Here is a 13,054-nt window from a genome sequence, read left to right as displayed (position 1 = left end):
ACCAATCCAAACTCATCTCTCGGCATGTCCAGCACACTCATCTCAGCCAATCATGGCTAGCGGGAAGGTTGCTGTGGCTAAACCAATTAGGCTCGTACTTTAACAATTTTATTAGTATTTACAGATGGCATACACGTTTGTTATTAAAGGCACATGAAAGTTCACATGTTCAAAAAGGCATTTCTGCAAAAAAACATTGACGTACAAACCGCTCTCCTGTGAAGTAATGACACACCTATACACCTAGTTTCCTGAAAGTCACATTTAGCGTCAAACGTTCTCATTAACGCTGTGTTAGTCAGCTCTCATTACCGTTGCATTAGTTAGTAGAATCCAGAGTGATAACAGATTGAGGTTTAAGTCTTGCCCTGAATCCATTGTCCTAATCGGCTCCGTGGAGCTTTGAACTTCTAGGAGAGTTGTTTTTTTAGATTCACACCAAGGTTCTGTGAGGTTAAGCGTAATCACTCTGAACTTTTAGTAGATTGTGGATTTCCTCTGGTCTATTATGCCACATTATAGAGAAATCAAAGTTAATCCGACAGTCACGTTCATTGGGGCACGCAAAGGAAAATGTTTTGATTAGTTTTGCAACAGAAAACTAAAATAAGCATTTCTTATTGGTAAAGTCCAGGTAGTCCCTCCATGTTTCGGTCCATTTTCATCCATTTGGTGCCTAATGAACACGTCCCTGATCTAACCACATAAATCCCAGGCTCCACCATCCAAATTAGAATATTTCCACGCTATCCATGTGAGCGCTGGTCTGTGTTAGGAATCTTTGTTTGTCCTCTGCTACAACTCATGTCTGGTAAACCACTGAAATATAGTTGTGGTGCCTCTCCACAGCAGCCTCTGCATTTTTAAAGCATCTGATGTTTGGAATGATGTGTGTTGAGGAAGAGGAAGTAAGACACTAATTTCCTTTAGAGAGGGAGACTCACGCTCCCACATGTATTTTTCAGTAGTGTGTGTATTCAGTTTGGGAATGCATGTGGGGTATTCAGTGTGTGTTTGAATATTAATGTGACCTTTACTACTGATGGCAAAGCTCTAGCAACCAATACAAATAATCTGTCTTACCTGCAGGAGAGCGATGAAGAGGAAGAAGGAGTTGGCAGCCCTTCTGAACTGAGAGTAGAGGAACCGAGGTAGGAAGGTCAGGACATTATACTTTGCAGTGCTGCAGGGCAGAGAAAATGACATGTAGGGAGATTGAGAGAGAGTGAGACAGAAAGAGAGAACACAAAGGCAGAGAGAAAGAGAAAACAGTTCAGTTCCATGAATCAGTTTCTTTCCACTAACAGACATCTTATACCAGTAAACACAATATACAGTACCAGTCAAAAGTTTGGACATACCTACTCATTCAAGGGGTTGTCTTTATTTTTTACTATTTTTCTACATTGAGAATAATAGTTAAGACATCAAAAGTATGAAATAACACATATGGAATCTTGTATGAACCCCAAAAAAAGAAGATTCTAGATTCTTCAAAGTAGCCACCCTGTGCCTTGATTACAGCTTTACACGCTCTTGGCATTTTCAATCAGCTTCACCTGGAATACTTTTCCAACAGTTGAAGGAGTTCCCGCATATGCTGAGCACTTGTTGGCTGCTTTTCCTTCACTCTGCGGTCCAACTCATCCCAAACCATCTCAATTGGGTTGAGGTCGGGTGATTGTGGAGGCCAGGTCACCTGATGCAGAACTCCATCACTCTCCTTCTTGGTCAAATTGCCCTTACACAGCCTGGAGGTGTGTTGGATCATTGTTCTGTTGAAAAACAAATGATAGTCCCACTAAGCTCAAAACAAAGAGGAGATGGCGTATCGCTTCAGATTCTAAATAAATCACTAAGTGTCACCAGATGTGTCTGTTACTTGAACTCTGTGAAGCAATTATTTGGGCTGCAATTTCTGACACTGGTACTTGAACTTATCCTCTGCTGCAGAGGTAACTCTGGGTCTTCCTTTCCTATGGCAGTCCTCATGAGAACCAGTTTCATCATAGCGCTTGATGGTTTTTGCGACTACACTTGAAGAAAGTTCTTGACATTTTTCCACATTGACTGACCATGTCTTAAAGTAATGATGGACTGTCATTTCTCTTTGCTTATTTGAGCTGTTCTTGCCATAATATGGACTTGGTCTTTTACCAAATAGGGCTCTTCTGTATACCACACCCCTACCTTGTCACAACACAACTGATTGGCTCAAACGCATTAAGAAGGAAAGAAATTCCACAAATTAACAAGGCACACCTGTTAATCGAAATGCATTCCAGGCGACTTTCTCATAAAACTGGTTTAGAGAATGCCAAGAGTGTTCAAAGCTGTCGTCAAGGCAAAGGGTGGCTACTTTCAAGAATCTCAAATTTGTTTAACACTTTTTTTGGTTACTACATTTATTTATTTATTTACTACATGTTTCCATATGTGTTATTTCATAGTTTTGATGTCTTCACTATTATTCTACAATGTACAAAATAGTACAAATAAAGAAAAACCCTTGAATAAGTAGGCATCCAAACTTTTGACTGGTACTGTCTTTTGACTGGTACTGTATATCTCCTGATACCCCATCCAGCCTGGAGTTGATAAATTTGACCCTCATCTCCACCCCCCGCAATCCACCATTCCTGGAAGCTGCTTCTCCTGAGTGGAGGGGGTGGCGGAGCTCTGAGCTGTGGTTGAACATGTACTGTGTGAGTGATGAATGGCAGGCCAGTCGACTAAATTACCATAAAGCATAACTAAGGGGAGCTCTCCTGGCAGACGTGAGCTATGGCAGAGAGGGGGTGCCTGGCAGAGCACCTCCGGCCCAGACAGAGCCTGATTTACAGCCGCATTAAGGGCCAGCCAGCCTGCCAGAGCACTTTGGGGGGAGATAAACGCTGTGATGTAGACCATGCCACCAGGCTACGACATGTTTGTCTGTTAGGGTAGGAAACACTACGGCTTTTTTTAAAAGCTGACAGAAAACCTCTGGAGACATGAACAGCATTTTACTTGTCTGTAAAGTAATGCCACTTCTATCACTAGGTAAACAGAACTGTCAATCCTAGCATACCTGCTGCCTGCGCACAGACCACTCATTCCTAAAAAAAAGTACTATGAAGTTTGTTATACATTGCGACTTAACAAGACATTTAGTAGAATGAACGCACATTTAGCTACCTTATCATAAAAAAACATAGCAGGACATCAAATCAGCAACATTTGTTGTTGTCAAGGAGGCAACATTACATGCCAGAGCAGAGAATTACATTGTCTGAAAAGGTACAGATGTGTCACTTTTTTTTTTTTATTGTCTAAAAAGTAATCAATTATGGACATGTTACTGAACTGTGTTCTGTCTTTAAAGGGTCGCGTTAGATATAATTCATTGCCTGGCCCTAGCTGTCATACATACGTAATAGGACTATTATTCTGCATTGTGAATTGACATGGAATTTTATGATTTATTTATTTTCATTTGAACAGAACCCCCCCCCCCCCCCCCCCCCCCACAAAAAAAGTTTTGTTTATAAAGTAACAGGGCTGACCGTAACAGGGCTGACCGTAAGGGGGCTGACGACCTCATCTTAAAAGTCAATAATCCCCTTGTGACAGGGGGAATGGAAGCTTGTTGTGTGCAACAGGGAGGGGCAACTGAATGCAAGGCAAGCTTCACCAAAGAAACTGACATTGTTAAAACATTTCTAGCCTGTCTGTCTATTGGTAACAGGGTTGAAGGGTTATGGTCGACTTACTCAGTTTTCCACCACAAAACACCAGAAACTGGCAACAACAAAAAATCCATGTGGTCTAGGCTATATTAAAGGGCACTTCATTTAATACTGTACATTTTTTCACACATGACGTTATCTACTGGTGTAGATACGGTAGCATAATGCAACGCCAGTCAAGCTTTTACACACACACACACACACACACACACACACACACACACACACACACACACACACACACACACACACACAGATGATATACTGTAAGCACAATCCATAATAGGCCTCCCTCCATAGACAAGGCACACAATCAGACAGACTGTGATAAATCAACAACAAGCAGAGACACACACACAGTAATACAAACAGACTGGGCGGGGATAGTACGCCAGTGAGCGTGGAGAGAGACTGGCAAACAGTCAATGATAAGAGATAGTGCTCCATTCATCTTTTCCCCGTCACATCCGTCTAGTGGGGCTCTGTCTGTGAGAGAGGCGGCTATCAGACAACAGCACAGCACACATGGCAGTAGATTGCTATACAATAGGACATAGTACCATAACATACCATCTTTGCAGAGCGATGTAATGGAAAACCTCATCAGAACACAGATCAAGCCTTGATTGAGTTTTTCTTGGAAATCTTTTTTTGTAAGTAACTTGTAAGTAAAACTTAAATGGTGGTTTGAACAAGATGACATGAAGGGGATCTGTGTCTGCACCACATGGTCTCTCTACTGGTGTCTACCAGAGCTCAGATCTAGGCCTTCTCCTGTTCTCTCTGTACACCAAGTCGCTCAGCAATGTAATATACTCACATGGTTTCTCCTACCATTGCTATGCTACGCAGATGATACTCAACTATTTTTCTCCATCCCCCCTCTGACACCCAGCCAAAAGTGTCTGAACAAAAGCTGACAAAAAAGGGTGGACACTCCACTGCTTCATGGCCAAGCGCTTTACTGGACCTGGCCTAGTCTACCTAATTTGAACCCCCTAGCACCATCCCAACATTTAGCCACGAGGACCATGTTTGGTCTTCACAGAAGTCCATAAGTCAGCATTGTTGTGCTGTGGAAATTATCAACTGGGGGAAAAAAAACTAAAAAAACATGGGATAGTCATACCTGCGGGAAAAAAATATTGGCTAGGCTTAGTTCCCTTGTCCTTTGTGTTACGTTGAGGAGTTGGCCAGGTGGCTTTGTGTTACGTTGAGGAGTTGGCCAGGTCGCTTAGGGAGTGCGGTCACCTCTGCACCACAGAATCCATGACCCGGTCTAGTTACCTCGTTTGAACCCCCGGGGGATGGTGTTAGCTGTTACACTAGGTAAAAATAATAACCAGTGTTTTGTTCTCGATTTAATATTTTGTTCCTTCAGCTACTTCCTTTTCTTTCCATCTTCCCTCTCTCCTCCTATCACTTTTTCTTTCCTTCCGTGTTTCTTTGGGGCAAAACTACGGCAAATGTCTACAATAAAAAAAGTGCTCCTTTACCACTCCTCTTCTTAATGGAGATTACTGCACCAGCTCTCCATTACCATTCCTCTTCTTAATGGAGATTACTGCACCAGCTCTCCATTACCACTCCTCTTCTTAATGGAGATTACTGCACCAGCTCTCCATTACCACTCCTCTTCTTAAATGGAGATTACTGCACCAGCTCTCCATTACCACTCCTCTTCTTCCATTAACACTCCTCTTCTTAAATGGAGATTACTGCACCAGCTCTCAATTCATTATCTACCCGTGGCCTCAGGACCGAGACCACTTCCTCCTCCTCTCATCTCTCCACTCAAAAAAGGAGTAAAAAATAAATAAACATTTTTACTCCAGGGTTACGTCTCAAATGGGACCCTATTCCCTATTTAGCGCACTACTTTTGGCCAAAGCCCTATGGCTCAATGGCCAAGAGCCCATGAAGACATTTGCAGCAATTTTGGGGACAGTCGAGAGAAGATGATCGACATTACATTACCTGACTTGGCATAAAAGGATGACGTCACCGTTATAGCTTCAAATCTGACCATGTCAAGTTAAATGTTGTGTGCAAACACAATTGCACAAAAGCACTTAACCTTGAAATTAAAAAGCAGAAAGACAGGTTTCCCTTAACTGGTCATTTACAAATGAGAGCACGAAATCTGTTTGTGAGTGTGTCCGTGTGTGTGTGTCTCTCTCTCCATGTGTAGGGCTGTTGCGGTGACCGTATAACCACCACACCGGCGGTCACGAGTCAAATTCCACGTGACCGTTTAGTCACGGTAATTAGGCTTCTCCAAGCTCGGATGCTGCTGATAGTCATTAGTCAAATTTGCTAACTGCCTGGTACTCAGCACTATATTATCCATGATCAATGCAAATGTGTTCAAAAATCAAATCTAACACTTAATGAGAGCCCATGAGCTCAAGTTGTGCAACATTTCTATCGGCTATGCAATTGCGCGACACATTTGTAGAACTACTAAAGTATTTTGTTCTTGTTGTATTTTACCCCCTTCTCCCCAATTTTGTGATATCCCATTGCGATTCAATTATGATCTTCTCTCATCACTGCAACTCCCCAACTGGCTCGGGTGAGGCGATTGACGAGTCATGCGTCCTTCGAAACATCACCCTCCAAACTACGCTCCATTACACCCACCTGCTTAACCTGGAAGCCAGCCGTACCAATGTGTCGGGGGAAACACCGCTCAACTGATGACCGAAGTCAGCCTGCAGGCGCCTGCCCGCCACAAGGAGTCGCTAGAGAACGATGAGCCAAGTAAAGCCCCCCGGTTAAACCCTGACACAGCAGGTCTGTAGTGACGCCTCAAGCACTGCAGTGCCTTAGACCACTGCACCACTCGGGAGAACCCAGAACAACTAAAAGGTACATTAATAACTCTAAATTAAGCATGTGTGCCCATGTGTGCGTACATGTATTCTTTCATGTGTGTATGCGCGTAACCCCTTGTGCCAAATTCCCTGCATGGATCCACCATGTCAGCTTTTCACAGAACACACAATGAACAGCAGCTTGCCCTGCCTGACTCTCTGGTTTGCCCTGGTGGAAGTCATGCACATCCCACCACCGACTCCCATGTCACATTACATTAGCACAAGATCTGGTCTAACAAGTAATGCAGCTGAATAAACAGTTTCCATCACTCACATGACCAGCAGGCTGTGTACCAAATTGCACCCTATTCCCTATATCGTGCACTCCTTTTGACCAGGGCCCATTTGTGTTTGTGTAATAAGATTCCATTTGGGACAAGAGCACCAGTGGGGCAACGGATCATTATGGAGATGCTGGTAGTGATAGTGGTGGAGAGGTGCGGTGTATGGAGAAATGGAGTAACACACAAGTAAACATTTTAATTTAAACAGAACGTGTGAAAGTGAGTCCCTGAGCCCTATACTACAAATCAGGTTTGAAGAGGTACAGTCGAAGTTTACAAAACTCATTTTTCAACCACTCAACAAATTTCTTGTTAACAAACTATAGTTTTGACAAGTCGGTTAGTACATCTACTTTGTGCATGAAACAAGTAATTTTCCCAACAATTGTTTAGACAGATTATTTAACTTATATTTCACTGTATCACAATTCCAGTGGGTCAGAAGTTTACATCCACTAAGTTGACTGTGCCTTTAAACAGCTTGGAAAATTCCAGAAAAATATGTCATGGCTTTAGAAGCTACTGATAGGCTAATTCACATCATTTGAGTCAATTGGAGGTGTACCTGTGGATGTATTTCAAGGCCTACCTTCAAACTCAGTGCCTCTTTGCTTGACATCATGGGAAAATCAAAAGAAATCAGCCAAGACCTCAGAAAAGAAATTGTAGACCTCAACAAGTCTGGTTCATCCTTGGGAGCAATTTCCAAACGCCTTAAGGTACCACGTTCATCTGTACAAACAATAGTACGGAAGTATAAACACCATGGGACCACGCAGCCGTCATACTGCTCAGGAAAGTGACGCTTTCTGTCTCCTAGAGATGAACATACTTTGGTGCGAAAAGTGCAAATCAATCCCAGAACAGCAGCAAAGGACCTTGTGAACATGCTGGAGGAAACTATACAAAAGTATCTATATCCACAGAAAAATGAGTCCAATATCAACATAACCTGAAAGACCGCTCAGCAAGGAAGAAGCCACTGCTCCAAAACCGCCATAAAAAAAGCCAACTGCACATGGGTACAAAGATTGTGCATTTGGAGAAATGTCTGATAAAACAAAAATAAAACTGTTTGGCCATAATGACCGTCGTTATGTTTGGAGGAAAAAGGGAGAGGCTTGCAAGCCGAAGAACACCATCCCAACCGTGAAGAACGGGGGTGGCAGCATTGTGTTGTGGGGGTGCTTTGCTGCAGGAGGGACTGGTGCACTTCACAAAATAGATGGCATCATGAGGTGGGAACATTATCTGGATATATTGAAGCAAGTTAAAGTTAAAGCTTGGTCGCAAATGGGTCTTCCAAATGGACAATGACCCCAAGCATACTTCCAAAGTTGTGGAAAAATGGCTTAAGGACAACAAAGTCAAGGTATTGGAGTGGCCATGACAAAGCCCTGACCTCAATCCTATAGAAAATGTGTGGGCATAACAGAAAAAGTGTGTGCAAGCAAGGAGGCCTACAAACCTGACTCAGTTACACCAGCTCTGTCAGGAGGAATGGGCCAAAATTCACCCAACTTATTGTGGGAAGCTTGTGGAAGGCTACCCAAAACGTTTGACCCAAGTTAAACAATTTAAAGGCAATGCTACCAAATACTAATTGAGTGTATGTAAACTTCCGACTTCAACTGGAACTTTGGTAAACTCGGTATAACCGGTCATAAGAAAGTGGCTAAAAAGTAAATTTCTACGGCAACAAATCTTTCAGAACTAACCTACTCCGGGTCAGGCTAACTCCACTTACCCGGAATGAAATGACTGATCCGCGAGATGAGGACCAATGAAATCAGATTCCATCCCTCTCACAAAGATTGCGTCATTATCCCCTTCATTTGGGTAAGATGACTGATTAAATATTTTATTAATCAAATGTGTTAAAAATAGTAATATTCCCAGAAGGCACTGCAGTGCTTGAGGTGTCACTACAGATCTGGGTGTGATCCCGGGCTGTGTTGCAGCCGGCCACGCCCGGGAGACCCATGAGGCGATGCCTCAATTGGCCCAGCGTCTTCCGGGTTAGGGGAGGGTTTGGCCGGCTGGGATGTCCTTAGCAACTCCTGTGGCGGACCGGGCGCATGCACGCTGACACGGTCGTCAGTTGTACAGTGTTTCCTCCGACACATTGGTGCGGCTGGCTTCCGGGTTAACCTGTTTGGGCTGCAGGGGCAGTATTGAGTAGCCGGATAAAAGGTGCCCATTTCAAACGGCCTCGTACTCAATTCTTGCTCGTACAATATGCATATTATTATTACTATTGGATAGAAAACACTCTCTAGTTTCTAAAACCGTTTGAATTATATCTGTGAGTAAAACAGAACTCCTTTTGCAGCAAACTTCCTGACAGGAAGTGGAAAATCTGCAATCGATGCTCTGTTCTAGGGCCTGCCTATTAATGTCCTTGATATGTATTAGTATAGATGCACTTCATACGTCTTCCACTAGATGTCGACAGGCAGTGAGAGAAGAAATGGAGTGAATAACTTGATCTGGGGTCAAACAAAAGCTCTTTGTATGACGTGTCACCAGTTTCCTGTTTTCTGGAGAGCGCGTGAAGGGACCTGGTTTTGCCTTCTGTACAGCTGTCGTTATAGACGACTAATATCTCCGGCTTTGATTTTATTTGATACATGTGACAATATCATCGTAAAGTATGTTTTTTCAATATAGTTTTATTAGATTATTGAAATTTTTTCGGGACGTTAGGTGTGTTGCGTTGTGTGCCTTTGTTCAGGAAGGAGAGCTTCGAGCCACTTTGCTAGCTTTCCGTGCTAATTGACCGGAGAAGAGGACATTCTAAATCCAAACAACGATTGTTCCCGACAAAGGACCGCTTGTACAACATTCTGATGAAAGATCGTCAAAAGTAGGACCCATTTAATGATGCTATTTCATGCATCTGTCGAACATGTGAAATAGTCGTTTGCGCCCAGATTTTGGGTACTCTCTCGCTATACCTAAGCTGGATGTTGTAATGAAGTTATTTTTAGAATTCTAACACAGCGATTGCATTAAGAACTAGTGTATCTATCATTTCCTATACAACATGTATTTTTTAGTAACGTTTATGTTAGTTATTTGGTCAGAATAGTTGAGTGCCATAAAAATATCCGCACATTCTGGGAAAAAGATGCTACGTTAGCACAATGTATAACCACTGATTTCAGCTCTAAATATGCACATTTTCAAACAAAACATAAGTGTACGTATAACCTGATGTTATAGGACTGTCATCTGATGAAGCTTATCAAGGTTAGTCAAAAATTATAGATCTTTTGCTGGTTTATTCGCTATCACTAACGTGCCTATTGCTATCGCTAACGTGCCTTGATGAATGAATGCGGTAGTGTGGTAGGCTATTGTAGTAAGCTAATATAATGCTATATTGTGTTTTCGCTGTAAAACACTTAAATCAGAAATATTGGCTGGATTCACAAGATGTTTGTCTTTAATTTGCTATACACCATCGATTTTTCAGAAATGTTTTATGATGAGTATTTAGGTATTTGACGTTGGTGTCTGTAATTACTCTGGCTGCTTCGGTCCTATTTGTGACGGTAGCTGTGATGGTAGCTGCAATGTAAAACTAATATATACCTCAAATATGCACATTTTTCGAACAAAACATAGATTTATTGTATAACATGTTATAAGACTGTCATCTGATGAAGTTGTTTCTTGGTTAGTTTGGTTGGTTCTTGGTTAGTTAGGTTGGCTTTGTGCATGCTACCTGTGCTGTGAAAAATGTCTGTCCTTTTTTGTATTTGGTGGTGCGCTAACATAAATATATGTGGTGTTTTCGCTGTAAAACATTTTAAAAATCGGACATGTTGGCTGGATTCACAAGATGTTTATCTTTCATTTGCTGTATTGGACTTGTTAAGAGAGTTTTAAAATACCTATCACATCACACATTTAGCAATGACGGGATGCATTTGAAAGTTATGTAGAGTAAAACTATTGAATGACAAAATGATTTTATTGATAGGAGTGGGGGAAAAAGGTGTTTGTGCTGTTCTACACCAAAGCAAAGGCGGCATTAACGATACAAAAAAAAACTCACTTCTAAAAGCCTATTTTACACAATATCCTACTGAATTTGCAAGAATTTTGATTTCAGGAAAACATTTAAAATGTTGCACTGACTCGCCCATGGATTGATGTTTCAGCTTTGTCTCAATCAAGAGTTTGGCGATCGACTAGCAGTTACAAGCCTGATAGGCTGTTTCTCATTTGCCTGCCGCTAACTCTGAGTAAATCGTAGTATACCCCTCTGGTCCCAGATCTGTTTGTGCAGTATAGACAACACCTATATAACCGTTGCCATGCCAAACACAATGGCCATAGGAGTTGGCAAGACAGCAAAACCAGATCTGGGACCAGAGTCTAAAGGTGACTCTCTGGGTGACTTTTTATGGGCAGCAACATACAGTGTTCAAGGATCAGATGGAACCAAATCACAAGAATTGGAGATCCAACATAGCAGCGGATAAAAAGAGTATTCCAAAAATGAACATTTTTGGGCCCAGCATGACTTGCTTGGTTACTCTATGCTAAGATGCTGAACATTGACTCGTTGTCATTTCATTGTGTCCATATGGTCCTTCATTTTGTGTTTCATCTCATTCTAGTGGTTGGCTGTATGCTGCTGAGGCGCTATGTTTTTCCTGTGGCGGTGGATCGGTGTGTCTGTGTGTGCGATGCAGACATCTCCAGCCGCTCATGCAGCAGGAATGCTAACGCTAATATTCCCTGACAGAGGATGGTCAGCCCAGACCTGACCTTTCAATGCAACACGGCTCCACAAGGAACGGAGGAGGGAAACGCCAGCAAGCTAACTAAGGTGAGTCCCAAATGGAGCCCTATTCCTTATATAGTGCACTACCTTTAACCATCTAGTGCACTATATAGAGTATAAGGTGCCATTTGGGGTGTAGCCCTAGTGAGGTAGAGTTTCTGGACGAATCCGCAACGAGAGCCCTTAGTGGTTGTAAAAGGGCTGCAGTGAGTCAGAGAGGGATGGGGGGGGGGGGGGGGGGGGGGGGGGGGGGTCGAGTCGGTCTGTAATGTATAGTAGCCTACAGTGGGAGTGTACGCAGCCTACAGTGGAATAGTGTATGTCGTCCTAGTAGTACTATTGATGAAACATGACTCAACGAACGACACTGGTCTGTTGTGTGTCTGTGGGGTTAAAAAGGTCAGATATGCCGGGGGCTGGTATGGGGAAAAAATGCTTACCTCTGGGTCACCGTTGCCAGTTCCCAAATAGTTGAGATCCTCACGCCAGCACATACCTTATTATCTTCAGATGTCACAGAATGATCAGCTATTCATAATTCTCTTCTTCTTGTCAAATAGACAATGACCTTTTCAAACTGGAAGAGTTGCACCTTGTCCATTTGTCATGTTGCCTATGCCTCCCGCCAAGACAGGCAGGCACGTGTAGGAGCTGTACATTTCTATCAGGGTTTAGAAGCTGCCTGCATGTCCTCCTGCTACCCCCACTATAGATCATCCCGAGCCCATATTTCAACTCAGGCACATCGACATACGTCCATGTCTTGAACTTTGCTCCTCATCAACAATTCCTCTGCTTTGACAAAGGCAACACTGTTGTTGTTGGGAGTCCGCTCCCCTTTCCTTCCCAGCAGGTGTCAGAGGGCAAAGCGGGCCAGGTGGGAAGGGGGAAAGGGAGAGAGAGAGAGAGAAAGGGAGAGAGAGAGAGAGAGAAAGGGAGAAAGCGAGAGCGAAAGCGAGCGCGAGAGAAAGAAAGCAAGAGAGAGAGAGAGAGAGAAAGCGAGAGAGAGAGAGAAAAAGCGAGAGAGAAAGCGAGAGAAAATGCGAGAGAAAAAGCGAGAGAAAAAGCCAGAGAGAGAGAGAAAAAGCAAGAGAGAGAGAAAGCGAGAGAGAGAGAGAGAAAAAAAGCGAGAGAGAAAGCGAGAGAGAAAGCGAGAGAGAAAGCGAGAGAGAAAGCGAGAGAGAAAGCGAGAGAGAAAGCGAGAGAGAAAGCGAGAGAGAAAGCGAGAGAAAGCGAGAGAGAGAAAGCGAGGGAGAGAGAGAGAGAGAGAAAGCGAGAGAGAAAGCGAGAGAGAAAGCGAGAGAGAAAGCGAGAGAGAAAGCGAGAGAGAAAGCGAGAGAGAAAGCGAGAGAGAAAGCGAGAGAG

General features: G+C 43.1%; 1 protein-coding gene across 2 annotated transcripts in view; it reads right to left on the bottom strand.

Annotated features, from left to right (window-relative positions):
- LOC129858172 (phospholipid-transporting ATPase IA-like) overlaps positions 1–13,054 on the bottom strand; it is a 216,696-nt gene that overhangs the window by 133,627 nt on the left and 70,015 nt on the right. For both annotated transcript variants that reach the window (XM_055927193.1, XM_055927194.1), the window contains exon 3: positions 1,084–1,183. In XM_055927193.1, coding sequence (XP_055783168.1) covers positions 1,084–1,183 — 100 coding nt within the window. The remainder of the gene's footprint in view (positions 1–1,083; positions 1,184–13,054) is intronic.

The sequence above is a fragment of the Salvelinus fontinalis genome, chromosome 6 (genome assembly GCF_029448725.1).
Source record: "Salvelinus fontinalis isolate EN_2023a chromosome 6, ASM2944872v1, whole genome shotgun sequence".
NCBI classification, from domain to species: Eukaryota; Metazoa; Chordata; class Actinopteri; order Salmoniformes; family Salmonidae; genus Salvelinus; species Salvelinus fontinalis.
This window is presented reverse-complemented; position numbering and strand designations above follow the sequence as displayed.